Here is a 25,456-nt window from a genome sequence, read left to right on the forward strand (position 1 = left end):
CAGAGAGAGAAAAGGCAGAGAGAGGCGGGGAGAGAGAGGTCTTCCATCCAATGGTTCACTCCCCAAATGGCTGCAACGGCCAGAGCTGCACAGATCCGAAACCAGGAGCCAGGAGCTTTTTCTGGGTCTCTCACGTGGTTACGGGGACCCAAGCACTTAAACCATCTTCCACTGTTTTCCCAGGCCATCAGCAGGGAGCTTAACCTCTATTTTAAAATCAGTGTTTGTTGAGTTAGGTTCTTCCTCCTCTGTGTATCACTTGTAAACTGGATTTCAGTGCTAATCCCAGACTCATTGAGCTGAACTTAATTCAGCATTTTAGGTTCATCAAAATCTAACGTCTTCACAAATTAGTGATCTCATTTTGCATTTTCAGAGCATTGAGTATTGAACTGGGAGGGACCCAAAATTTACCTGCACATCATCTGCTAGAACTGAAGTAGTCAAAAGGCTCTTAGGGCTCTTTGATCACCCAGTGACTCTGTGGGGATCATTTTTCTACGGTCTCTGAAAGTCGATTTCCCAAGCGTGCACATGAACACCAGCACTTAGGGGATTTTACTGTTTCTAGGTATGCTACACTTGTTTTCACACAACCTTCACGGCTAGAAAATCCTTCCTGAGAGTGTACTAAAATCATCAACTGTTCAGTTGTGCTAGTTCTGCCTTGGCAGCCTCACTAAAGTGTGTGATAGCTTAGCCTTTAAGGTGCTTGAAAATGTCACCCTTCATTGTACGAAACCGGGGAAATGATTTACTTCTATGTCGCTTGTTGATGAATTCATTTAATAGATATGTACTCTGTAAAATCTTTAATTTGGTAGCACCATGCTAAGTATTTTAGAACATAAGATGAAGAGACATGGTCCTTGGCTTCTAGTACTCAGTCTAATTAGGGCAAGAGAGACCTGTAAATAACTAACTCTAATAAGATACTCAGTTGTGGAAGAACAAAGCATGTGGTGGATTCTTAGCCATAGAGAAGGTTGGCTTATCTCATTAAAGCAGGGAGGGGGGACCTTTTTTCTGCCAAGGGTCATGTAGATAGTTATAACATCATTTGCAGGTCATACAGAATCCTCAACTTAAAAATTAGCCAGCGTTAGATGTATTGAATTTTGAATTCTACCTGTGATTGCCTTAGCAGGGTCAGAACAAAGGATTCTGTGGGCCTTATATAAGCCATGGGTCAGGCTTTCTCCTCCCCTCTGAGGGCCTCACAGAAAGTATAACGTTAGACTGGATCTTTTTTTCTTTTTTCTTTTTATTTTTTTTGTTTTTTAACAGGCAGAGTGGATAGTGAGAGAGAGAGAGAGAGAGACAGAGAGAAAGGTCTTCCTTTTTGCCGTTGATTCACCCTCCAATGGCCACTGCGGCCAGCGCATCTCGCTGATCCGAAGCCAGGAGCCAGGTGCTTCTCCTGGTCTCCCATGCGGGGGCAGGGCCCAAGGACTTGGGCCATCCTCCACTGCCTTCCCGGGCCATAGCAGAGAGCTGGCCTGGAAGAGGGGCAACCGGGATAGAATCCGGCACCCCAACCAGGACTAGAACCCGGTGTGCCAGCGCCGCAAGGCGGAGGATTAGCCTGTTAAGCCACGGTGCCGGCCGGATCTTTTTTTCTTTTAAAGATTTATTTTATTTATTTAAAATTCACAGTTATAGAGAGACAGCTCTTCCATTGTTGGTTCACTCCCCAAATGGCTGCAATGGCCAGCGCTGGGCCAGGCTGAAGTCAGGAGCCAGGAGCTTCTTCCAGGTCTTTCATGTGGGTACAGAGGCCCAAGCACTTGGGCCATGCTCCACTGCTTTCCCACGCCATAGCAGAGAGCTGGATCGGAAGTGGAGCAGCCAGGACTCAAACCAGTGCCCATATGGAAGCTTTACCTGCTATGCCAGAGCACCAGCCCCTAGACTGGATCTTGAGGTTTCTGAAGCAGGGAATGAAGGAGAAAGCCATGCCAGGTAGAAAAAGTGGTGTAAGCAAAGAGGTATAAGTGTATACCATGTTTCAGAGTAATGACCTGTTCAGCATGTGTAAAGCTCAGGCTCTTAATGGGCATTATCTTAATGGGCATCTATGATCGTCTTGTTTTAAAAATATATGCGCCATTTTTTTCTCATTATAAAATTAATCAAACTCATTGCAAATTAAAATAAAATACAGGCTGGCACCGCGGCTCACTTGGCTAATCCTCTGCCTGTGGCGCTGGCACCCCGGGTTCTCGTCCCAGTTGGGGCACCGCATTCTGTCCCAGTTGCTCCTCTTCCAGTCCAGCTCTCTGCTGTGGCCCAGGAAGGCAGTGGAGGATGGCCCAGGTCCTTGGGCCCTGCACCCGCATGGGAGACCAGGAGGAAGCACTTGGCTCCTGGCTTCAGATCGGCACAGTGCACCGGCTGATAGCGGCCATTTGGGGGGTGAACCAACGGAAGGAAGACCTTTCTCTCTCTCTCTCTCTGTCTCTCTCTCTCTCACTGTCTAAATCTGCCTGTCCAAAAAAAAAGTAAAGTCAATCATGTTATTTTTAAAGATTTGCTTACTTGTTTACTTATTTATTTGAAAGGCAGAGCAACAGAGAAAGAGAGATCTCTTCCATCCACTGGTTCATACCCCAGGTAGCTGCAATAGCTAGCCTTAGGCCAGGCTGAAGGCAGAAGACAGGAACTCCATTGGGCCATCTGCTATCTTCCCAGGTACAGCATCAGGAAACTGGATTAGAAAGGGAGCAGCCCAGACTCAACCAGCACTTGGATATGGTCTTCTAGCATCACAAGCAACAGTTTAACCCACTGCACCACAACACTGGCCCCAAATTCTGTAGGTTTTTATTTACTCTGTATGTTATGTTATGTTATGTTATGTTATGTTATGTTATGTTATGTTATTTTTGACAGGCAGAGTTAGACCCCCCAAATGGCCGCTATGGCTGGTGCTCTGCACCGATCTGAAGCTAGGATCCAGGTGCTTCTTCCTGGTCTCCCATGCAGGTGCAGGGTCCCAAGCACTTGGGGCATCCTCCACTGCCCTCCCGGGCCACAGCAGAGAGCTGGACTGGAAGAGGAGCAACCAGGACAGAATCCAGTGCACCAACTGGGACTAGAACCCAGGATGCTGGCGCCACAGGCGGAGGATTAGCCAAGTGAGCTGCGGCGCTGGACCATGATAGGCTTTAAAAGAACATGTATAAATAAGTAAAATTCAAAAATAGAAGAAATAGATATTTCACAGCCCCATTACCCAGAGATAATAGCTTTGAATATTTTACATATATTTTTCTAGTCTGTTTTTCTGTGTATACATAAAAATTTATTTATATTTTTCACTACTTTATTAATGCTAGATTTAAAAAGCTGTTATATCATGGAGATATTTCCATATCAAGTTAGCTACAAAGTTATTTTCCTGTTGCATTATATACCTTTATATGAACTTGGTATTGCTAATTTATTTAAAGATTTATTTATTTATTTGAAAGTCAGAATTACATAGAGAGAAGGAGAGGCAGAGAGAGAGAGAGAGGTCTTCCATCTGCTGGTTCACTCCCCAGTTGGCTGCTACAGCCAGAGCTGCAACGATCTGAAGCCAGGAGCCAGGCACATTTTCCTGGTCTCCCATGTGGGTGCAGAGGCCCAAGGACCTGGGCCATCTTCCACTGCTTTCCCAGGACATAGCAGAGAGCTGGATTGAAAATGGAGCAGCCAGGTCTTGAACTGGCACCCATATGGGATGCCGGCATTGCAGCTGTGGCTTTACTGGCTACACCACAGTGCTGGTCCCGGAATTTCTAATTTTTATAAAAATATAGTAATGAAAATTCTTAATATGTATAATTGTGCACCTGATGAGTTATTTTCCTGATGAATTCTTAGAAGTGGGACTCAAAGAATTTATTTACCTTTAATTTTTAAAAAAAAGATTTATTTATTTATTTATTTGAAAGTCAGAGTTACACAGAGAGAGGAGAGGCAGAGAGAGAGGTCTTCCATCTGATGATTCACTTCCCAATTGGCCACAATGGCCAGAGCTGCGCTGATCTGAAGCCAGGAGCCAGAAGCTTCTTCCAGGTCTCCCACACAAGTGCAGGGGCCCAAAGACTTGGGCCATCTTCTACTGCTTTCCCAAGCCATAGCTGAGAGCTGGATGGGAAGTGGAGCTGCTGGATTTCAAACTGGTGCCCATATGGGATGTCTGTGCCCCAGGTCAAGGCGTTAGCCACTGTGCCACAGCACCGGCCCCATTTACCTTTAATTTTTAATCAAATTTTGCCTCCCTTCTGAATGGGAGGAACTGTGCTATGCCCTGAGAATTTGACAGTGAACATCACAGATCTGATGTTTGCTATTGTGGCATTAAAATAGTTTAGTGGGAAAGAAATGTTAATAATCACACAAACAAATAATAATAAAATGATGTATGAGTTAGAAAGAAAATAGAATGGGTAAATGAAAGTTCTTAACATTTGAAAAGTCCTTATCTGGGGTGGCCCACTGGTTAAGACAGTCACACCCTCTATCAGAGTGCCTGGGTTCTAGTCCCAGCCCCACTCCAAATTCCAGTTTCCTGTAGATGTTCACCTTGGGAGGCAACAGGTAATGCCTCAAGTAGTTGAGTCCCTGGCACTATGTGGAAGCCTCGAATTGGATTCCTAGCTCCTAGCCAGCCCCTGACCCAGGGCCATTGCAGGTGTTTGGGGAGCGAACCAGCATACTGAAGCCTTCTCTGTCTTTCAAATAGATTTTTAGAAAATCTTTATCTTTTAGAGATATGAACAGAAGTATGTACAGATGAAATGCTGTGATGTTTGGGATTTACTTCAAAATAACCCAAGGTTTAGGGGTGAGGGAAAGTGTATGGAACACAGCTGAAACAGTATTGGCCAGGAGTTGGTAATTGCTGAGGCTGCTTTTGTGTGTTTGAAATTTTCCAGGGGCAGGCGCTTTGGCGTAGCAGTCTGGTAAAGCCGCTGCCTGCAGTGCGGGAATCCCAAATGGGCGCTGGTTTGAGTCCCGGCTGCTCCACTTCTGATCCAGCTCTCTGCTATGGCCTGGGAAAGCAGTAGAAGATGGCCCAAGTCCTTGGGCCCCTGCACCCATGTGGGAGACCCAGAAGAAGCTCCCGGCTTCTGGTTTTGGATTGGTGCAGCTCCAGCCGTTGTGGCCATCTGGGCACTGAACAAGTGGATGGAAGACTTCTCTCTCTGCCTGTGCCTCTCTGTAACTCTGCTTTTTAAATAAATAAATATCTTTTTTTTTTGACAGGTAGAGTTACAGTCAGTGAGAGAGAGAGACAGAAAGGCCTTCCTTCCGTTGGTTCCCTCTCCAAATGGCTGCCACGGCTGGCGCAGCGCCGATCCAAAGCCAGGAGCCAAGTGCTTCTTCCTGGTCTCTCATGCGGGTGCAGGGCCCAAGCACTTAGGCCATCCTCCACTGCCCTCCTGGGCCATAGCAGAGAGCTGGACTGGAAGAGGAGCAGCCAGCACTAGAACCTGGCGCCCATATGGGATGCCAGCACTACAGGCGGGGGATTAACCAAGTAAGCCATGGAGCTGACCTCATAAATAACTCTTTAAAGAAAAAAAAGCCTGATATCACAGGCCCCTTTGGGTTGTTTTTTTTTTTTTTTTAATTTCCATAATAAATGTAAACAACAGAAGAAAGAGTAGAAGAGAGGTTATACTCTTCCTTCTGTTTACATTTTATTATAAAAAATTTCTTTTTCTTGGGTTGGAGGGACCAAGGAAAGGCTGTTTTGAGGAAGAACCATTTCAGCTGAGCCCCTCGTGATGAATAGGAGCTGGCCAGGCCTCATGTGATGGCAGGTGGCTGGGGAAGAGCTTTTTGACTTTGGGAGCAGCATGTTCTAAGGCCAACAGCCCTAAAGAGGGAACTTGTTGGTCTTCAAGGAAATGAAAGCAGGCTGGGAAGGAGGAGTGGCCAGACATCTGAGGCCGTGTTAAAAGTCTTTTCCTGCAGTCCCTCAGTAGTAGAAGGAAGCCTTCCAGAGAAAGGTTTTAAGCAACCGTGACAAAGTGGTTTTCACTGCTGCTGCCTTTTTTTCCCTTTCTTTCATTTTTTTTGCTTGACTATTTTGTGGAGAATAGTATTTGGGCTGGGCTTTGAGAGGTGAAGAGCGTGTTAAAGTGAAGAGACATTAGTAGATTATTACACTGGTCCAGAGACCTGATGACCGCAGACTAGAGAGATGAAGAGAAAAAATACTGATCTGACAGGTATTTTGGTCTCTGTGATGTGAGAGCTGAAGGAGAGAAAGGTTTCAGGAGGATGTATAAAATTTCATTTTATACAATTGAATGGATGGAGGTGTAATTGGCAAAGAGGAAAAGAACAGAGGAAGAGCTGGCTTTGTGGCAAGAGATTCAGAGCTCACACTGGAATATGCTGTTGACTGCACCAATTTACATTTTCATCTCTGTGTATAAGACCTCATGGAAGGTTTATATGCAGAGATCTGATCTGTACAGATTTGTGTTTTGGAAATATTACTCTAGTGGGAGTCTGGAGACCAGTTAGTTGTTAATCTGTGAGATTTTGAATTGAGAAATTTCATCTTTATTGTCTCTGTCTTTGATCCCCAGTGCTTAGTAGACAGAGAGCTTGACATGTAGGTACTCAATAAGTAATACTAAGACAACAGATACTCATAGGTGAGAGGTTAGAAGGTCTAGAAATTTGCAAGGTAGGTTCAACAAGGTTGGGAAGGAAGATGGAAGAAATTCTTCTCTCCCTTTGTTCATCCTGCCTGTTGAAATTTACGGTAGCTTCATGATGCTAACGAGTCTAAAGCCATCAATTTAGTAATCTTTGTTTGTTTGGAACGCCACAGTTGGGAGATCAATGGATTGTGATTATTATAATAGTAGCTGCAGCTCTCCTTCTTTCTGCTGAGTTCTTAAACCCAGAACCCTTCTGATCTTTGCAGCGCCGCTGGTGGGGGACATCTCAGTAGCACATGAAATGTGCACAAGGCAGCAGTTGTTACTCAGAACCTGGCCGGAAGTCGCATATACTTTGGCTATTACTTATATGCCTTCTGTTTTGCAAATGTAGGCATAAGCCTGGGAGACTTGTCAAACCCATGCAGCCACTCAGCCCAGTACTGGGCTGGTACTTATTACGGTAGATTTTTTGGCTGAGCAGTCAGTGAAATCCATATACTTTCTTCATTCACACTGATTGCATTATGCAGACTGATTACACATTAATTTGAATATTGCTTAATGCTGCCTGGTTTTTTTTTTTTCTTTTAAGATTTATTTAATTGAAAGAGTTAGAGAAAGGGAGAGAGGAAGAGAGCGAGTGAGAACAAGCACAATTTCCCAGCTGTTGGTTCACTCCCCAAATGGCCACAATGGCTGGGGCTGGATTTCATCTGGGTCTCCCATATCAGTGCAGGGGCCCAAGGACTTGGCCATCTTCCACTGCTTTCCCAGGCACGTTAGCAGGAAGCTGGGTCGGAAGTGGAACAGCCGGAGTAGGAACCGGCACCCATATGGGATGCCAGTGCTGCAGGTGGCTGCTTAACCCTCTGTGCCACAGCACTGGGCCCCCCGAGTTCACTCTTAGGTTCCCATCAAATATGTTCATTCAGCTGCAACCTCATTTTTGTGTGGTGCTAGTCACTACCAGTGTATGAACTTGTTTATCCTCTTCAGGTTCATAGTTGTTTGGAATATTGCTCCTCAGCATCTCTTTCTATTTTCAATTTCAGAATGATATCTTTTAAATTTTCTCCTTGGTTTCCAAGATAGAGTGAACAGGGCTTGGAGGGAAGCCTGTTGGGTGTGTGATTGGCCATGGCCAAGTGTATTGAACAGCTGGTTTCTTCTCACAAGTATAACAGAGTTAAGTAGGCTGGCCTTGTAGCACCGGTACCAGATACTGTGGAATCCAAGCAGCACCCTCAGGCTGACGGCCTTGGGCCCTTTTTTCTCTCTGTGTGTGGTGGGGGCATGTGCAGGCACAAGAGCAGGGTGTAGCAGAGAAGGGGACTGGGTGGGAGTTTAGATAGTGCATTTTCCAAGAATATTTTGAGGTAGATAAAGGAAGCTGCTTAAAACATGATGTTTTCTAGAAGGCTGAAACTGGGTCCTCTCCACTCCATAACCATTTCACTATATAGTGTCATAAGACTTCATGTTGTATACCTAAGCATACACAGTAAAACTTATTTTTTAAAAAGCAGAAATTGATTCCAGGATAAATTCCTTTTTCTTTTCTTTTTATGTATTTATTTTTAAAATTTATTTATTTGAAAGGCAAAATTACAGAGACAGATCACTTCCCACATGGCTTCAACAGCTGGGGCCAGGCCAGGCAGAAGATAGGAGCCAGGAGCTTCGTCTGGGTCTCCCACGTGGGTGGGAGGGGCCCAAGCACTTGGGCCATTTTCCATGGCTTTCCCAGGCACATTGGCAGGGAGCTGGATTGGAAGTGGAACAGCTGAGACATGAATCAGCACCCGTAGGGGATGCCAGCCTTGCAGGTGGTGGCTTTATTCACTATACCACAGTGCCATCTGATATTCAGTTAGTCTTGGTTCTGACATTTTTTGGACCAGAACTCACATTCCTGTCTGAAGAGAGGCATTCCGTGGTGCTGGACAGCGCTGATACACACCCGAGTGTGCGTGTGAATGAGTTAGCTGGCCCTTGTCAGTGCAGAAGAATGGGAGGTGGTCCTGAAAGCCTCACCGCACGCCTCGTTCTTACACGTAACCCTCTGTTATTACCAGCCTTCTGGGTGCTACACGCTACGAAGTGGATGTGACAGATGAGGAAACTGAGGCTCAGGAAGTTTAATTGTTCCACACAGGCAGTCACTCTTTTCTGGCTGCAAATGTTGTACTTTTTTTTTTTTTTAAAGGTTTTATTTGTTAATTTCAGGTAGAGTTGCAGACAGAGACAGAAAGATAGAGAGAAAGGTTTTGTTTTTTTTTTTTTTTTTGACAGGCAGAGTGGATAGTGAGAGAGAGAGACAGAGAGAAAGGTCTTCCTTTTTGCTGTTGATTCACCCTCCAATGGCCGCTGCGGCCGGCGCATCTCGCTGATCCGAAGCCAGGAGCCAGGTACTTCTCCTGGTCTCCCATGCGGATGCAGGGCCCAAGGACTTGGGCCATCCTCTACTGCCTTCCCGGGCCATAGCAGAGAGCTGGCCTGGAAGAGGGGCAACTGGGATATAATCCGGCACCCCAACCGGGACTAGAACCCGGTGTGCCGGCGCCGCTAGGTGGAGGATTAGCCTGTTAAGCCATGGCGCCGGCCGCAAATGTTGTACTTTTAATAACTGTAACATTTCTCCACATTTTCAGCTATAGAAGGAACTTTTTGTCTTGTCTTTTTCTTTTCTTCAATTTCAGAATTGATAGGCACATATAGTCATTGACTGGTAAGTCCAGTGGCTCAGAACTCTTAAGAGAATGAGCCTCTGGGATACAGTGGTCACTGTTTCATGGGGAGAAAGTTGTATGTTGTAGGAGGGGTGTCAGGTGGGGGCGGTGGTGGCAGGTGGGGACCAGAGGAGGCTCTCCCCTGGCTTTTCATGAACATATGGTTACCCCTGTTTCTGGGCTGGGCCTCATCAGTGGCTTCAGAGCATCAAGTCTTACTCTTGCTTCCTCAAAGCAAGACCTGGGGACCATAGTCCTCACAGTGGTTTAAATGATTGAGAACTGCCGTCTTCACAGGAAGAAGGGCCAGGAAGCAAACAGGGTAACTTTTCAAGGTGACGTAAAATAATAATTTTATATATATATATATATATATATACACACACATACATACATATATATAATTTCTATTATTTGAAAAGCAGAGAGAGAGAAAGAGAGAGAGAGAGAGAGAGAGAGAGAGAGAGAGAGAGATATCTTCCACCTGCTGATTCATTCCCCAAATAACCTGCAACAGCCACCATGCTGAAGCCAGGAGCCTGAAACCCAAGCCGGGTTTCCCACGTGGGTGGCAGAGACCCAAGTACTTGAGCCATCAGGGAATTAGAAGCAGAGCTAATACCTGAACCCAGGTGCCTGCTGGCATCCCAAGCAGGGGCCAGACACTTGCCTCCACAGCTTTTTTTTTTTTTTTTTTTTTTTTAAAGATCTGTTTATTTATCTATTTGAAAGGCAGAGTTACAGAAGGACAGAGGCAGAGAGAGAGAGGTCTTCCATCCACTGGTTCACTCCCCAAATGGCTGCAATGGCTAGAGCTGGCTGATCTGAAGCCAGGAGCCAGGAGCTTCTTCTAGGTCTCCCATATGGGTGCAGGGACCCAAGGACTTGGGCCATCTTCTGCTGCTTTCCCAGGCCATAGCAGAGAGCTGGATTGGAAGTAGAGCATCTCGGTCTTGAACTAGCACTGCAGGTGGTGGCTTTACTTGCTAGAGCACAGCACCAGGCCCGATGCCTCCCCAGCTTTTAATGAGATTTGGGTTTCTGATTTTGTTAGCAAGCAAATGCATTTGAAGTATCTTATCATGAGTTCTAAACTCCACAACCCTTGGGCAAAGGAAAGATGCTAAAGAAACATGAAAATCTTACCTTTGGTCGTATTTTTAATCTTGTGTTGCTCAGATCTTATCGGACTTCCTTCATGAACACTGTATACTCCACCACATGAAACAAGTACGTGAATCATTTGTGTGTTTATTAGCTGTATGGCAGACCAGTGGTGCAACTCCAACTAAGCATGTGAAGGGACTGAAGATCTTTTCAGAAGATAAATCTGAGCCTCTCAAGATAATAGTAATAAGAAGGCATTGGGATAAAATTTCAGGCAGAGAACACCACCTAATGGTGATAAGGAGGAGGTGAGCCCTCTGTATCTAGTAATTGCCATTGTAAATGAATGATATCATCAAAAAATTGTGTTATTTATAATAGTTGTGAATTCAAGTTTCTAAGAATATATTTTTTTTGCCACATGATTCTAGCATTCTTCCTTTAAAACGTCTCCAAAACCTGTGGGCTAACGAAATAATTGCCTGTGTCCCTCAGAACTGAAGTCTTGTTGCTTCAAACGTGGGTCTGGTTTATCTCTGTAGAAAATCAGTTAGTGTCTTCTCACTGCTTTACTGCAACCTCTAATTCTGATATCATGCTTATTTCGTGTGGTAAATTTCTGCCTTGTGGAATGATGGAGAAGGAAGTATTTCTGATGTTTCAGTCTTTGGCAGGTGTCATGTAAAAGCAAGTCACTTTTTTCCTAGCTAACAATTATGAAGAGGAGTTTGATAGTTTCCTAGTATGATTATGAGAGTGAAAAAAGTTGGCAGAGATGGGAAAGAGTTAAAACCTCTCTGAGATGTCTCTTTGCTGCAATAAGCATCTTTATTTATTATTGTTATTTTGGGGAGGGCAATTGAGTCTAGATAATTCTGTAGTTGAGTAAAGTAGGGACATCAGCCTGAGCGGATCCTATTAAGTCAATGTGGATGCATATTTTATAAGCCTGGAGGGGAAGTGAGGATAAACAAAGTTTTTAATTTCATGTTGAGTCTTGGGCTCGCATCCATATCTGTATCTTTTTTCCTAGTGGGAAAACTGAATCTAGGCCTCACTACCATTGCAAAGTTTCATGGAGGAGGACTCTCCATGTAAGGTGCTAGGCTAAATAGGATGTGATGTAACTTTGGGAGTTTTATTTATATGTGACAAAGTATTCTAACATCTGCATTTCAGCACTCAACAGTAGCTGTAAAAACCTGCTCTAAGCACACTTACCCACATATTGTATAGTTCCACTTGAATTAAACGTCCAGAATTGGCAAATCCATTGGAAAGTAGATTTGTGGTTAACCGGGTTGAAAGGAAGGGATTGGGAGGAAATGGAGAGTGCCTGCTAATGGGTTTGGGACTTCTTTTGGGGTGATTAAAGTCTTCTGGAATTAGATAGTGGTGATCCTTGCACAACTATATGAATATGTACTGTACTCTCAAAAAAAATTAAAACTGAAAAAACCCTTGGTCCATGGAGGAATGAACAAAGTCAATAAAAAGGTGACTGTGGTCAAAATTCTTTCACTTACGTTCCAGTAGAAATGTTGAATCATAATCTAATGATCACAGCTTGGCCCTAAATGTTGTTGTAATTTGTATTTTTTGCCCTGTTCCTGACCTTCGCAGGGCCACGATGGGCCTCCTGGAACATTGGTGTCTTCATCTGCATTCGCTGTGCTGGAATCCACAGGAACCTGGGGGTGCACATATCCAGGGTAAAATCAGTTAACCTCGACCAGTGGACTCAAGAACAGATTCAGGTACTTACGCAGTCCGAGAGTCAGCCACTCCCCTATATCCACGTAAAAACTTCTGGAGGAATTTCAGTTCCTAGGCACAAAAGGGAAGATAAAAGAGAATTTAGTTGTTAAACACTTACATGAAATTCTTGCATCTTAAGAGAGAAATTTTATATCTTTCTGTTTAAGACACAAGATATTCTATCCATATTTTACCTGCTTCAAAAAGCAAATCATCTATGGTCTAGGACCCCATGTATCCATGGCAATATTAGGAGGAATCTTTGGTCTATTTTCTAATACCCTCGGCATTTACAGATCTAACATTTGTAGTTTTAGGTACTTACTTAAAAATAATCTCCAAATCATAGACTTAGGGTAATACAGCTAAAATGCATGCATGAATATTGCTTGCAGTCAGCAAGGTGAGCTGGGAGTGGGACATTTCTGTTATTGAGTCTGCCTGGCCTAAGCCTTGGTGCAGCTTCGCTATTCTCTATTCTCTTGTTACACTGAACAATACTGAAATACTTTCATTTTAAAAAGTGTGTTTTTCTTTGTTGGGAGGAGGAAGGGAAGTCCCAGAGAAAACCAGTTGCTAAAGTTGGTGATAGAAATAAGAGGTTATTCTTAATCAGAAAATGGCTTTAGAAATTGTTTGAGACTCTCGAGATTCATTAAAGGTCTAAAAGGCAGACGTACATTTCACAGTTGTAGTTGATCCTATGAAGGAAATGACATGCCATGGAAGTTTTGGGAATATGAAGATCTATAAAGCTCTTGGGGTTTATTTCTCACAAGTGTTAAGGGGGCTATTTCAAAAACTTAATGGGAAACATAACGTTTATTGGTAATAAAATGGAATAGGTTAATTAGTAGTGAAAACTTAGAGTTATAACACTGATTATTGCCTCCCAGGTAGACATTTTCATTGGTAGCTATATATGTTGGACATCCAAATAAGATCTTGAATTGTTATTGACTTAAATTCTATCTTGGCAGACAAATCTTTGACTAAAAGTAACCCATGGACAGGGAGAAAAGATAGTTACTGGGGCAAATGAATGTGAGTTCCTGGTAGGGTAAAGAGAATCATAGACTGGAAATAAGAATGCACAAATTAAAATCTTGGTTCTTCCACTCTCTGGGTTGGTTCTTCAGTGTACACTGGTGGAGCTGGGTGAGACGTTTTCCCGTTCTTTGCTGCTCTGACATTCCATGTTTCTACATTCTCTTTGATCGCAGTGCATGCAAGAGATGGGGAATGGAAAGGCAAACCGCCTTTATGAAGCCTACCTTCCTGAGACCTTTCGGCGACCTCAGATAGACCCGTATCTTTTCTGGAGCAACCTAAAAGGCAGGGTGGTATTTTGGTGTTTGGAGTCAGACCAGATTCAAGTCTGTGATCTGACTGGGCTGTCTCTGTGTTGAGTAGTCCGAGTTCTTGCTTTTCCTCTCTCCTGCAACCATGACATATAAAAAGCACATGTATACTTGCTAACCTCAGAATTACCGTGTAGTCTCATGGGGGGAGGATTCACTCGGGCATCAAGTTGCCACGCTTTCACTGTGAACCCTTCCATAATGCAACATCTCCATTAGTGTTTGGATCTCTGAAACTATTGTTGGATAAAAAAGAATAGTTTACTGGTGCTCTGTTGAACTCTTGCAGTCAGCAAAACTGCCATTCATTTTATTGCCTTTGTGTGGCCCGAGTAAAACAGTTCACTATTGGTAACCAGTTTATCAGTAACTTTCTCTTTCTTCACACCTGATAGACAAAACCAAAACCCCTAAAGGTTTTGTGCATTTCAAGATGTAGCTTGTAGACCACCTTGTTAAGAGTTTTGCTTTTCGGTGGGTTCAGGTGGAACCTGTTAAATACAGAGTTGAATCCCTGCAGAAGACCCCATGATCAGAATCTGGCAATGGGCTCGAGAGTTGATATTTTAAAGGGGCATTTAAATGCCTTTGTTTGAGGATCTTTTGACCTAAAGAGTTTTAAAATAGATCACTGCCTGTGTTCCCTGTGTTCTGGAACAGTCGTACACACCTCTGATGTCCGTAAAGGTGAATCCCACTCGTTGCTGCCGGCACCTTGGATGGAAATCCTAGGAAGTCATTCCCCGCAGAAACCTTGAAGGAGGCAGCTTGAGGTTTTGGTCAGGGAAACTGCAAATGAAGAGACAGGAGCCAAGGGGGGAACCAGGCAGGAAGGAAGAAGAACAAAGCTCCGTGGAATACAAATTGGCTTTTTGTACTCTTACTGTTGGAGAGGCTTGTTTGATTCATCCTTAATAAGCTTTTGGCAGAGCTGTCGAGGGATTTATCCGAGATAAATACGAGAAGAAGAAATACATGGACCGGAGTCTGGATATCAATGCCTTTAGGGTTGGTTGCAAACCTTTCAAGCGTTGTTCCGAATAACTACTTTGTTTATTACTTACACCATGGAAAAGTTTGAAAAACTGCTACCAAAATACTCCAAGCCAATCTTTAAAAGGCCAAAGTAGGAAAAAGCAGTTGTTGTATTGAGACCAGGAGAGTATGGGCTTTTAGCCCAGTGGTTAAGATGCCAGTTAGGATACCCATGCCCCACATCTGCGTGTTGGAGTTCAGCACTTGGCTCCAGCTCATGACACCGGCTTCTTGCTAGTGCAGACCCCGGGAGGTAGCAGTGATGGCTCAAGTGATTGGGTTCCTGCTACCCATGTGGGAGAATCAGATTGAGTTCCTGGTTCCTGGCTTTGGCCCCAGCGCAGGCCATTGTGGGCAATTGGGCAGTGAACCAGCAAAGGGAAGCTCCCTCTTTATCTGACGCTGTCTCTGTCTTTCAAATACATACATACATACATGCATTTTTTAAAAAAGACCATCAGATATCATGGAAGAGACTTTTGCCTCAGGGATGGGCAGGGCAAGCCATCAGTGAATTCTTTGGCTTGGTCTGAAGATGTAAGTGATTCCCAGTGCCGTCTTGTTTCTTCACATGGGCACATGGTTATGGTAGATGTGTGTGCATGTGTATGTTGATGCACATGCTTATTTTTCTGTAAGTAGTTACAAAAGCAGGCATAATTAAATCGCCAGAGTTGTTTTCAGGCTCATCAATGTGTGTTTCCAGCATTACCTGCTGATAACCAGTGTGCTGGGGGACTGACTGCCACCGGGACCCTTGCTCTTGAGAAGGGTTGCAGAGGAACCATGACTTCCAGCTGTTAATTGCACGTTCCAGCCTAGGCATGGCCAGAGTCTACAGTACTGTGTTTGATTACTAGGACAAGGAAAACAGGAGGAATTGCATGGTTTCTGGAAGAACACATGCCTGATGAATGACAGTTAAAGGAGAACTCATAATTAGGACTGTTCAGACCTTAAAAAAAAAGATTTATTTATTTGAGAGATAGAATAACAGATGGAGGGAGAGACAGAAAGAGAGAGAGAGAAGTCTTCCATCCACTGGTTCACTCCCCAAATGGTTGCAATGGCTAGAGCTGGGCTGAACCAAAACCAGGAGCCAGGAGCTTCTTCCAGGTCTCCCATATGGGTGCAGGGGCCCAAGCACTTGGGCCATCTTCTACTGCCTTCCCAGGCCATAGCAGAGAGCTGGAACAGAAGAGCAGCCAGGACACCAACCAATGCCCATATGGGATGCTGGCACTGCAGGTGGAGGCTGAGCCCCCTACACCACAGCACTGACCCCCAGACCTTTTTTTTTTTAAAGATTTATTTTATTATTTGAAAGAATTACAGAGAGAAAGGGAGAGAGGGAGACACATCTTCTGTCTACTAGTTCACTCCCCAGATGGCCACAATAGCGCTCACTGAGACTAGCAGCCCAGAAGTACTTCTGGGTCTCCTGCAGGGGTCTAAGTACTTGGTCTGTCTTCCGCTGCTTTCCCAGGCACATTAGTAGGGAGCTAGATTGGAAGTGGAGCAGTCCAGACTCAAACTAGCACTCATATAGGATGCTGGCATTGTGGGTGGCAGCTCAACCTGCGGTGCCGCCGTGCTGGACCTAGTCAAATCCAGTTGGTTTTCTGAAAGGGCCATTATCTGTCAGGTGAATTTCCACACAGGCAGCAAGTAAGTGCAAGGCAGTAAGTACTGTGGTTTGATGAAATCAGTTACTTTCTAGCTTAGTAGGAAGGACTCTTACCTCACAGTCTTCCAGAAAAGAGGCTTGCCAGTTATTATAGCTATTCCAAAAAAAGGCAACCTTTGATGGCATCATCCAAAAGGGTTTGGAACCCAAAGCACACATGTTTCCTTTATTTATCGAAAACTATGGTCTTTCTGCCTAGCTCCATTCATTGTGCCTGAAGAAATGAAATCAGGTAAGTCAGAGAAGGGTATCTGAGGTGATGTGGAAGCTGAGGGAGGGAGAGGTTCTTGTATGAAAACAGCTGTCCAGATGTTTGTAGTTATGTTGCAGGTGTAGTGTGCCCATGAAAACAACCTGTTTGACTTACTGGGTGTTTCCACTCAGGAAGGAAATACCTCCTGTTTACCAAGCAGCAATTTCAAAAGTTTTGTTGACTGTGCTTAGATTTTTAAAATATTCCTGAGATGATTTTTAAGCCAAGAATTAATAGTTGCTACATGCAGTCTCTTAGAGGTTGGTAAAAAAGTTACTCTTTTTGTGGAGTAGCTGGTTGACCTATCCCTTGGGACTCACACATCCCATATCAGAGTGCCAGTTCAAGTGTCAGCTACTCCACTTCAGATCCCACTTCCTGTCAGTGCTCCTGAGCAACAGATGATAGCCTAAGTACCTGGGTTCCTGCCACCCATGTGAGAGACCCAGGTGGAATTCCAGGCAGTTAGCCTCAACCTGGCCCAACCCCAGCTGTTGCAGACTTTTGGGGAGTGAACCAGCAGATGGAAGATTATCTTTCTCTGTCTCTTCTCTCTCACACTCACAAATAAATAAACCTTAAAAAATTAAATAAAGACATATAATGGTAAATGAAAATAAACTTTGTTTCCTAGTGTATTTTTAAAACAGAACATTTTTAGCTTTAAGAAAGTGCTCTAAGTGCTATAATATGTATGACAAAGACATAGCTGCACTGTGATTATAAAGTTATTTTACAGAAAATATGAAAATTAGACTGATAAATCCATGCATACTCCCACCATATTTACTGATGGTTATTGTCTTCCTTTTCCCTATATAGCTACTTTTTGGAATTGTAATATAGTTATGTAGAATGTTTTCTGCTTTCATTGCATTTAACATGGCATATATTTCTATGTTTACATAGATCTTCATAATTAAAATTTTTTTTTAACTTTGAGAGACACAGAGAGAGCGCCCATCCACTGGCTCACTCCTCAAATGCCTACGATAGCAGAGGGGGCCAAATCTGAGAGCTGTAAACGCAATCCAGGTCTCCCAGGTGGGAAGCAGGAACCTGATTACTTGATCTGTCGCCACTGCCTCCCAGGGTCTGCAGCAGCAGGAAGCTGGAGCTGGGAATGGAACTCATCTGAATCATGAGGCTTGCCGGCGCCGCGGCTCACTAGGCTAATCCTCCGCCTGCGGCGCCGGCACACCGGGTTCTAGTCCCCGGTCAGGGTGCCAGATTCTGTCCCGGTTGCTCCTCTTCCAGGCCAGCTCTATGCTGTGGCCAGGGAGTGCAGTGGAGGATGGCCCAAGTGCTTGGGCCCTGTACCCGCATGGGAGACCAGGAGAAGCACCTGGCTCCTGCCTTCGCATCAGCACGGTGCGCTGACTGCAGCGGCCATTGGGGGGGTGAACCAACGGCAAAGGAAAACCTTTCTCTCTGTCTCTCTCTCTCTCTCTCACTGTCCACTCTGCCAGTCCAAAAAAAAAAAAAAAAAGAATCATAAGGCTTAAAGTGCACAGTGGTTCTCATAATTTTTGTTATATCATCTTTCAGTGAGTGAGTAGCTACATCACAGTTTATTTTACCATTCTCCTATTGTGGCATAAAAGTTTTTCTTTAGCATAAATAATTCTGGAGTGAGATTCTTAGTGTATAACTTTTGGATTATTTTCTTAAGGTAAATTTCAAGATGTGGTATTATGTAGATCAAAGGACTTCAATATTTGTCTCTTCATACTTTTGCCAATGTGCTTTCCAGAAGTTGTACCATTTTACATGGTCTTTACAGCTTTGTATGAGAGTGCTAGTTTTACTTCATCCTTATCAACCAGATATATGATTAAGATCTTTCTCCTCTCCTAGAATGCATTTTGAAGAGATTTGTTTATTTTACTTGAAAGGCAGAGTTAAAGAGAGATTGATCATTTATCCACTAGTTCACTCCCATGGCTGGACCAGGCCAAAGCTAGGAGCCAGGAGCTTCATCAGGATTTTGTATGTGGGTGCAGAGGCAGGGATTTGGGCCATCTTCTGTTGCTTTCCCAAGTGCATTAGCAGAGAGTTGGATCGGAAGTGGAACAGCTAGGACTTGAATTGACATCCATATGGGATGCTGACATTGTATGCAGTGGCTTAACCCACCATGCCACAACCCCAGCCCCCCTAAAATGCATTTTTAATTGTATTTTTGATCACTAGAAAAACTGAACATTTTTTCATACATGTATTATATGCATGTATTAAGTTTGCTTTGTGGTTCTGTTTTGCTTTAGATATTTATTTGATGTTAAAATGTGGCCAGGAACATTATATTCCTGAAATGTTGAAAATACAATGAAATGGTCTCTAAACATTTAAAAAGAAACTGCAAGAATCTACTTTTTGATTTTAGATAGATGACTGTTGCAGGAAGCCCTAGAAAAGGACACGTTAATCCCTTTAAAATGATTTATTTATGTATTTGAGAGAGAGAAAGAAATCTTCCATGTGTTGATTCATTACCCAAATGCCTGTAACAGTTGGGACTGGGCCAGGTCAAAGCCAGGAGTTTGGAACCCACACCAGGTGTCCCTTGTGGGTGGCAGGGATCCAAGTGCTTGAGCCATGATCAGCTGCTTCCCAGGGTATGCATTATGAGGAAGCTGGAATCGGCAGCAGAGCCAGGACTTGAACCTGGTCACCCCAGTATGGAATGCAGGCATCCCACGTAGCATCCCAATCTCCACCATGAATACCCGCCTCCCTCTTTAAGAATCCTCTAATTCTTTTTTGCCTTATTTTCCCAACACTTGTTTTTTTAATCTTTAAACTTGTAATTATGGTTTACTTTCTGATTTTTCAAAAAGGAGATGCATATTGAGAGGACCCATGAATAAATTTATAATGTAACAGGACAGAAGATAACATAAATGTATTGACCAGTATCCCAAAGATGAGGAGGGGACCCCTCAAAGCATGAGCAAATTAAGTTTGGGGCAAAAATGGGTAGCAAACTGGTGAAGGTTTTTAGCCTTGGTAGATTCTTCTAGAGTACAAATTTCGAAAGTCATGAGCGGGTTGGACAGACCGGGAGGGCAGGGGTTTCTGATGTTCGGCGGATGTTTACCTTTGAGGCTAAGGTGAGAGGCCAGCTCTTGGGCCCCACACCAAGACACATTCCTAAGTTTCTCTTATGCCTCCATCAGAATCATTGGGGATTTTTTGTTATCCTTTTTGGACATTAGGAATGGCAATGATCGAATTATTAGTCACCAGAGGGCTTGTGTTCTTTGTCTTGTTAAACCATTCTAGAAAGAAAAAGATGATAAGTGGAAAAGAGGGAGTGAATCAGTTCCAGAGAAAAAAATGGAACCTGTTGTTTTTGAGAAAGTGAAAATGGTAAGTGGGAAATATTTGCATTGGGTGGACAGTGTCAGGTATGTTTATATGTGTGGGGGAGGGGAGCGGCCTCAGGACAGTGGGGTCAGGTTGATACCTTGCATCATTGTGCCTGGGGCTATGAGGTTCCACATTTAGATTAGATCAGTTGCTGCCTAATCTGCTCTGTTCACACTTCTCTTTGGGGCCAGATGGGAGCCTGGGAACTGCCTTTGTCCCTTCCAAGCAAGAGGCACTTTCCAGGCCTGAATGCCAAGGCTGTGTGACACTTCTGAGCACACGCTCCCCAACAAGAGTCTTTGTCTTGTCGAAACTTCTGTGCTTCATTTTCCTGTTGCAGTGCAGACCCATCTAGAAGGCGGGCCATACTCGTGCACCATAAATAACCCCTTCTTTCGTCTGGCTGTGTCATATCGAAGCACACACCTTTCTTTTCCCATAGCACCTATGGTAGTGGCAGGTGCTCTGATAAAGCTCAGAGGCTTGGGAGACAGGTGACTTTTCACTGTTGCTGAAGGAAGTCTTCTGTCATTGTGTGCATCACACAGTCTGCAGACACAATCACTGGAGATACAGGCAGAGTGAACTAGATAAGCTTTCAGCTCATCTCCCTTTTGGCGTTGAAGTGAGAGGTTTACTAACCTCTGGGAGATTTGTTGGCTTTTGACTCCTGGACCACCAGAAAGCTACCTTTGTTCTTGACTTTTCCTGGGACCAAAAACTTCTGCTTCTTTTGGGTCCTCTGATCTGTGGTTGTCTTGGTTTTGGGAAGGTCTGTCTTTAGTAGGCTGAGCAAGCACAGATGGTGTCTTGTCTTTACCGGAGCTCTGGTTCACGCACTCGTGTCTCCTGACTGGATCCTGTCACCTGGCGCTTCCCCAGTGTTGCTTCTTTGGTGACGTTCCTTAAGTGACAGCAACCCTGCCAAAAGGACCCCGTGGCTGTAGAGAGCAGAGGGGAAAGGGCTCACAACACCTGCTGACTTCTCCCTGTGATATATTCTCACCTTAGCCACAGAAAAAGGAAGATCCCCAGCTACCTCGGAAAAGCTCCCCGAAATCCACGGCACCCGTCATGGATTTGTTGGGCCTCGGTAAGAGTCGGACTTTTCAGCTCCCAAGTTCTTACAGATTTTGATGCATTCCCCGTGACTCCAGGATGACAGGTTGACATGCGGTTCCCTTGGCTTGTGTCTTCTCCACAGACTTGCTCCCTCACGTTCTTCCTGTGTGTTTTATATCTGAGCGGTTGTTCTAAGGAAGGGATTACTGGGACGTTTTTCAGCGTGACAGTACTGTGTCATGGTTAAGAGCGTGGCCTTTGGAATGAAATCCCACCTGCTCTGCTTCTTGTGTGACCCTGGATGGTTTACTCACCCTCTGGGTGTTACTTTGCTAAGCTATGCAGTGAGAATGATGTCTCTACTTCAAAAGAGTTGCTAGAAAGACTCACAAACTCATAGCCCCATGTCTGGCACATACTAAGCGCTCAATCGATTTTGCTAATCAGCACCTTGGAGCCCGGGGCCACAGCGCTGTGTTCCACTCCCTGCCCCATCCCTGAGTTTTCAGGTGCAGCCTGTTTCTGCGATGGCCTGGTGCCTTGTGGTCCTTTCCCCTGTGAGGTCGTGAAGTGGTTTCTGCCCCTGTCGGGAAGAAAGCCTCCTCTGCCCCTCTCCTAGCGCTGGCAGTGGTACTTTGCTCCGGTCCACTTCTGCTGAGTTCTGTTACTGGCTCCCTAGGCTCCTCATTTCTGTACTTTTTCATTCCTCTTTGAGAAAGAATCCTAACCACCTGCCCTTTAAATAGCCAGAAGAGAGCCAGCCAGCCAGCCTCTGGCTGCAGTGTTGCCGTGGCCTTTGGCTGTGAGCTTCGGCTGCCCTAGGCCGGCCAGCTGGGCCGTGGGCTTCCCCAGAGTGCTCTTGGGAGTGTGGGTGAGGCCTCTTGAGTAGCACCACCCAAGCTAGATGGTTCCAGAAGTTCAGATTTCCGGGTCTGTGATGAGTACATGGGCCTTCACTTTTTATCTGCTTTACGGCATAGACTTACTGAGCAGTGTTACGTTTTACCTTCCGACTCTCCAGATGCTCCGGTGGCTTGCTCCATTGCGAATAGTAAGACCAGCAATACCCTAGAGAAGGATTTAGATCTCTTGGCCTCTGTTCCATCCCCTTCTTCCTCGGTTCCCAGAAAGGTAAGTCTTATGGGCTCCTCAAGGTTCAAGAGCGTTCTGGAAAGGATGATTTGAATAGCTGAATTATCGAACCAAGTCAAACCAAGTCACGCTTCCTTGATGGAATTGGACTTTGCTTTTCCTTGATTCTTGACTCCTTCCTTAAGCGGTGTCATCTTTGCTGTAGCCCACGATGATTGTTCATAGCGCTTTGTCTCTGCACCCAAAGAATGGGCCCTCTGAGTGGGCTTCCATCAAAGGGTAACCTATCAGAAGGGCTAAAGCTGCATGTCAGCGCCTCGGCCTGAGTTACTGCCGGGGAGCTGTAAGTACGAAAGACTTGAAACATAAGACATTGTTTTATTCACTTGCTATGTTTATTTTAAAGGTAGAGAAAGAACTAGAGACAGAGAGATCTCCCATCTGCAAGTTCAGTTCCCAAATCCTGCAGCACCTGGGGCTGGGCCAGGCCAAAGCCAGAAGCCAGGAGCTCCCACATGAGTGGCAGGGACCAACCACTTGAGCCGTCACCTGCTGCCTCCCAGGGTTTGCATTAACAGGAAGCTGGAAGTGAGAATGGAGTTAGGACTCGAACCAAGGCCCTCCAGTATGGAATGAGTGTCCCAAACAGCATCTTGCAACTTTTTTTTTTTTTTACAGGCAGAGTGGACAGTGAGAGAGAGACAGAGAAAAAGGTCTTCCTTTTGCCGTTGGTTCACCCTCCAATGGCCGCCGCGGTAGGCGCGCTGCGGCCAGCGCACTGCACTGATCCGATGGCAGGAGCCAGGTACTTCTCCTGGTCTCCCATGGGGTGCAGGGCCCAAGCACTTGGGCCATCCTCCACTGCACTCCCTGGCCACAGCAGAGAGCTGGCCTGGAAGAGGGGCAACCGGGACAGAATCCGGTGCCACAACCGGGACTAGAACCCGGTGTGCCGGCGCCGCAAGGCAGAGGATTAGCCTAGTGAGCCGCGGCGCCGGCCAGCATCTTGCAACTTTTAATGGCTCCCGTTTGTGAATGGCTTGCAGTGTGTAGGAACAGTGCCAGGTGCTTTTGGTGTATCATTTTATCTGTTTCATTAATAATTTTAAGTCTTCACCTCAACCTTACAAAATGAAATTTTACAGGTGAGCACTAGTTCAGAAAAGTTCTGTGACTACCCTCTGGTTATACAACTAGTAAAATGGTTACACTAGGATCTAGGCTCAGTTCTCTTTGCTGCATCATTTTTGTAGATTGCTTCATTTGCATATTTTTTCTTACCAAATCACATTTGTTTGCAGAAGAATGAAGAACTGTACCACAGCTTAACTGTTAAGTGTTTTTTTCAGATATTTATACAGTAAAAATGGCAGGAAGCTATGAACTTGAGCCATGAATTCATTACTGCAAATGTTCAAAACAATAGAAAGGGGGGGGGGTCCCTAAAGAGACCTCCGTGAGGACCATTCCAATTCTCCTCCTGCCCTCTTCACCCTAAGGTTGTCGGTTCCATGCCAACTGCAGGCAGTGCCGGTTCTGTTCCTGAAAACCTGAACCTGTTTCCAGAGCCAGGGAGCAAATCTGAAGAAATAGGCAAGAAGCAGCTCTCGAAAGACTCCATCCTTTCTCTGTATGGATCCCAGACGCCTCAGATGCCTGCTCAAGGTCGGTTTCACGGGGCTCGTGGCACTGAGGACCTGCATGCAGGAATTATCTGTTGTGAGAGAGGACAGTCACTTCGGGGGCCAGGACATCGTGTGCCAGCCCAGCCTGAATGTGGCTTTTCTAGTGAAGCCACAGAGTATCAGCAGATAGACAGTATGTCACTTGGAGCCATCCTTCTGTGGGGGCTGGGGTCGCACCTCTGTGAGATCTGGCTAAAAGCTGGGGTCTGGGCCCTGAAGGGGAGGTGGCTCGGTCAGTAGCCCACCGGTAAGCCCTAGCAAGTGTGGTAGAAACCCTCTCTAGCAGCTTTGCTGGGCAAAAGAGCATTCTTAGTCTTGCTGTCCTGAGAAATTGTGACTGAAACGATGGACCCAGAGAGGGTTTGGGCTAACTTCATTTCCCTTCGTCCTTAACAGACCTTTGTGTATGCTTTCTTGGCAGCAATGTTCATGGCTCCAGCTCAGATGGCGTATCCTACAGCCTACCCCAGCTTCCCTGGAGTCACACCTCCTAACAGCATCCTGGGGAGCATGATGCCCCCGCCAGTAGGCATGGTAGCTCAGCCAGGAGCTTCTGGAATGGTTGCCCCTATGGCCATGCCTGCAGGCTACATGGGTGGCATGCAGGCATCAATGGTGGGCGTACCGAACGGGATGATGGCCACCCAGCAGGCTGGCTACATGGCAGGCATGGCAGCTATGCCCCAGACTGTGTATGGGGTTCCGCCTGCTCAGCAGCTGCAGTGGAACCTCACCCAGGTAAGCGGCCCATTCTGCTTGCACCAAGAGTTCTGTGCTTCCCGCAAGTCTGTTTCACTCTGTAGCTCACTCTTATCCCTTCACCCTTTCTGTGTGGATGAGATGATGCCAGAGACAAGACTTAGGTTTGCTGTTTTCTTCCTAGAAGGACTATCTAAAGTGGACCTTCCTGAGGAGTTCTGGGTTCCTGTAGAACAGGGTCACGGCCTAAATCTGCATCTGCACACATTCTCAAAAACAAAAACAGCCATGCTGACAAGCGAGGAATGCACATAGGACCAACCTTGAGCCATGGAATCTGGTAGACTGATCACTAAGCACTTCAAATGACACGGCAGGGGAAACGGAAACCCCCAAGTGCAGCAGAGCCAGCATCAGAGAGGAGACCATGGGAGAGGAGAGACAGTGGGGCCCAGAGGGGACTGAGCCTGGATAAAATGCCTCTGGAAGAGAAAGATGTGCCCTGGGAGGCGACATCCCATGAATAGAACCAAGTCCTGGTAGATCAGAACGCTGGTTACCTGGGGGATCGAGACAAGGGACTCGAGGCCGACACTGTGGCATAGCCGGTTTTAGATAATGAAAATTCTCTCCTTAAAACCAGTCTTGAAGCAGAAGAAAACTGGTCCACAGTCCACTGGCCCGAATGAAATGCTCTAAAGCAGCTTTTTCAGATAGGACAAAACAGCTTAAATCAGAAATTCAAAAATGTAGAACCAAAATGGACAAGAAGTTTGAAATTGTGAAAGTTTACTAAACTCAGGAAGGAAACTGAAGAAAAAGACAAAATTATCTTTAAAATAAACACTGAATACCAGATTAGCCAGAAGACAAGAGATTCAGCTGGGAATATATTTGGCTTTGTGGAAAGGCATGAACTAGCTAAAAGGATGAAAACTAAAT

At 45.2% G+C, this 25,456-nt stretch overlaps 1 protein-coding gene across 1 annotated transcript in view; it reads left to right on the forward strand.

Annotated features, from left to right (window-relative positions):
• SMAP2 (small ArfGAP2) overlaps positions 1-25,456 on the forward strand; it is a 54,024-nt gene that overhangs the window by 23,921 nt on the left and 4,647 nt on the right. The window contains exons 2-9 of the mRNA XM_062191052.1: positions 12,134-12,267; positions 13,492-13,577; positions 14,559-14,637; positions 19,890-19,976; positions 20,988-21,069; positions 22,060-22,169; positions 23,630-23,795; positions 24,237-24,553. Coding sequence (XP_062047036.1) covers positions 12,134-12,267; positions 13,492-13,577; positions 14,559-14,637; positions 19,890-19,976; positions 20,988-21,069; positions 22,060-22,169; positions 23,630-23,795; positions 24,237-24,553 — 1,061 coding nt within the window. The remainder of the gene's footprint in view (positions 1-12,133; positions 12,268-13,491; positions 13,578-14,558; positions 14,638-19,889; positions 19,977-20,987; positions 21,070-22,059; positions 22,170-23,629; positions 23,796-24,236; positions 24,554-25,456) is intronic.

The sequence above is a fragment of the Lepus europaeus genome, chromosome 5, assembly GCF_033115175.1.
Source record: "Lepus europaeus isolate LE1 chromosome 5, mLepTim1.pri, whole genome shotgun sequence".
Lineage (NCBI taxonomy): Eukaryota > Metazoa > Chordata > Mammalia > Lagomorpha > Leporidae > Lepus > Lepus europaeus.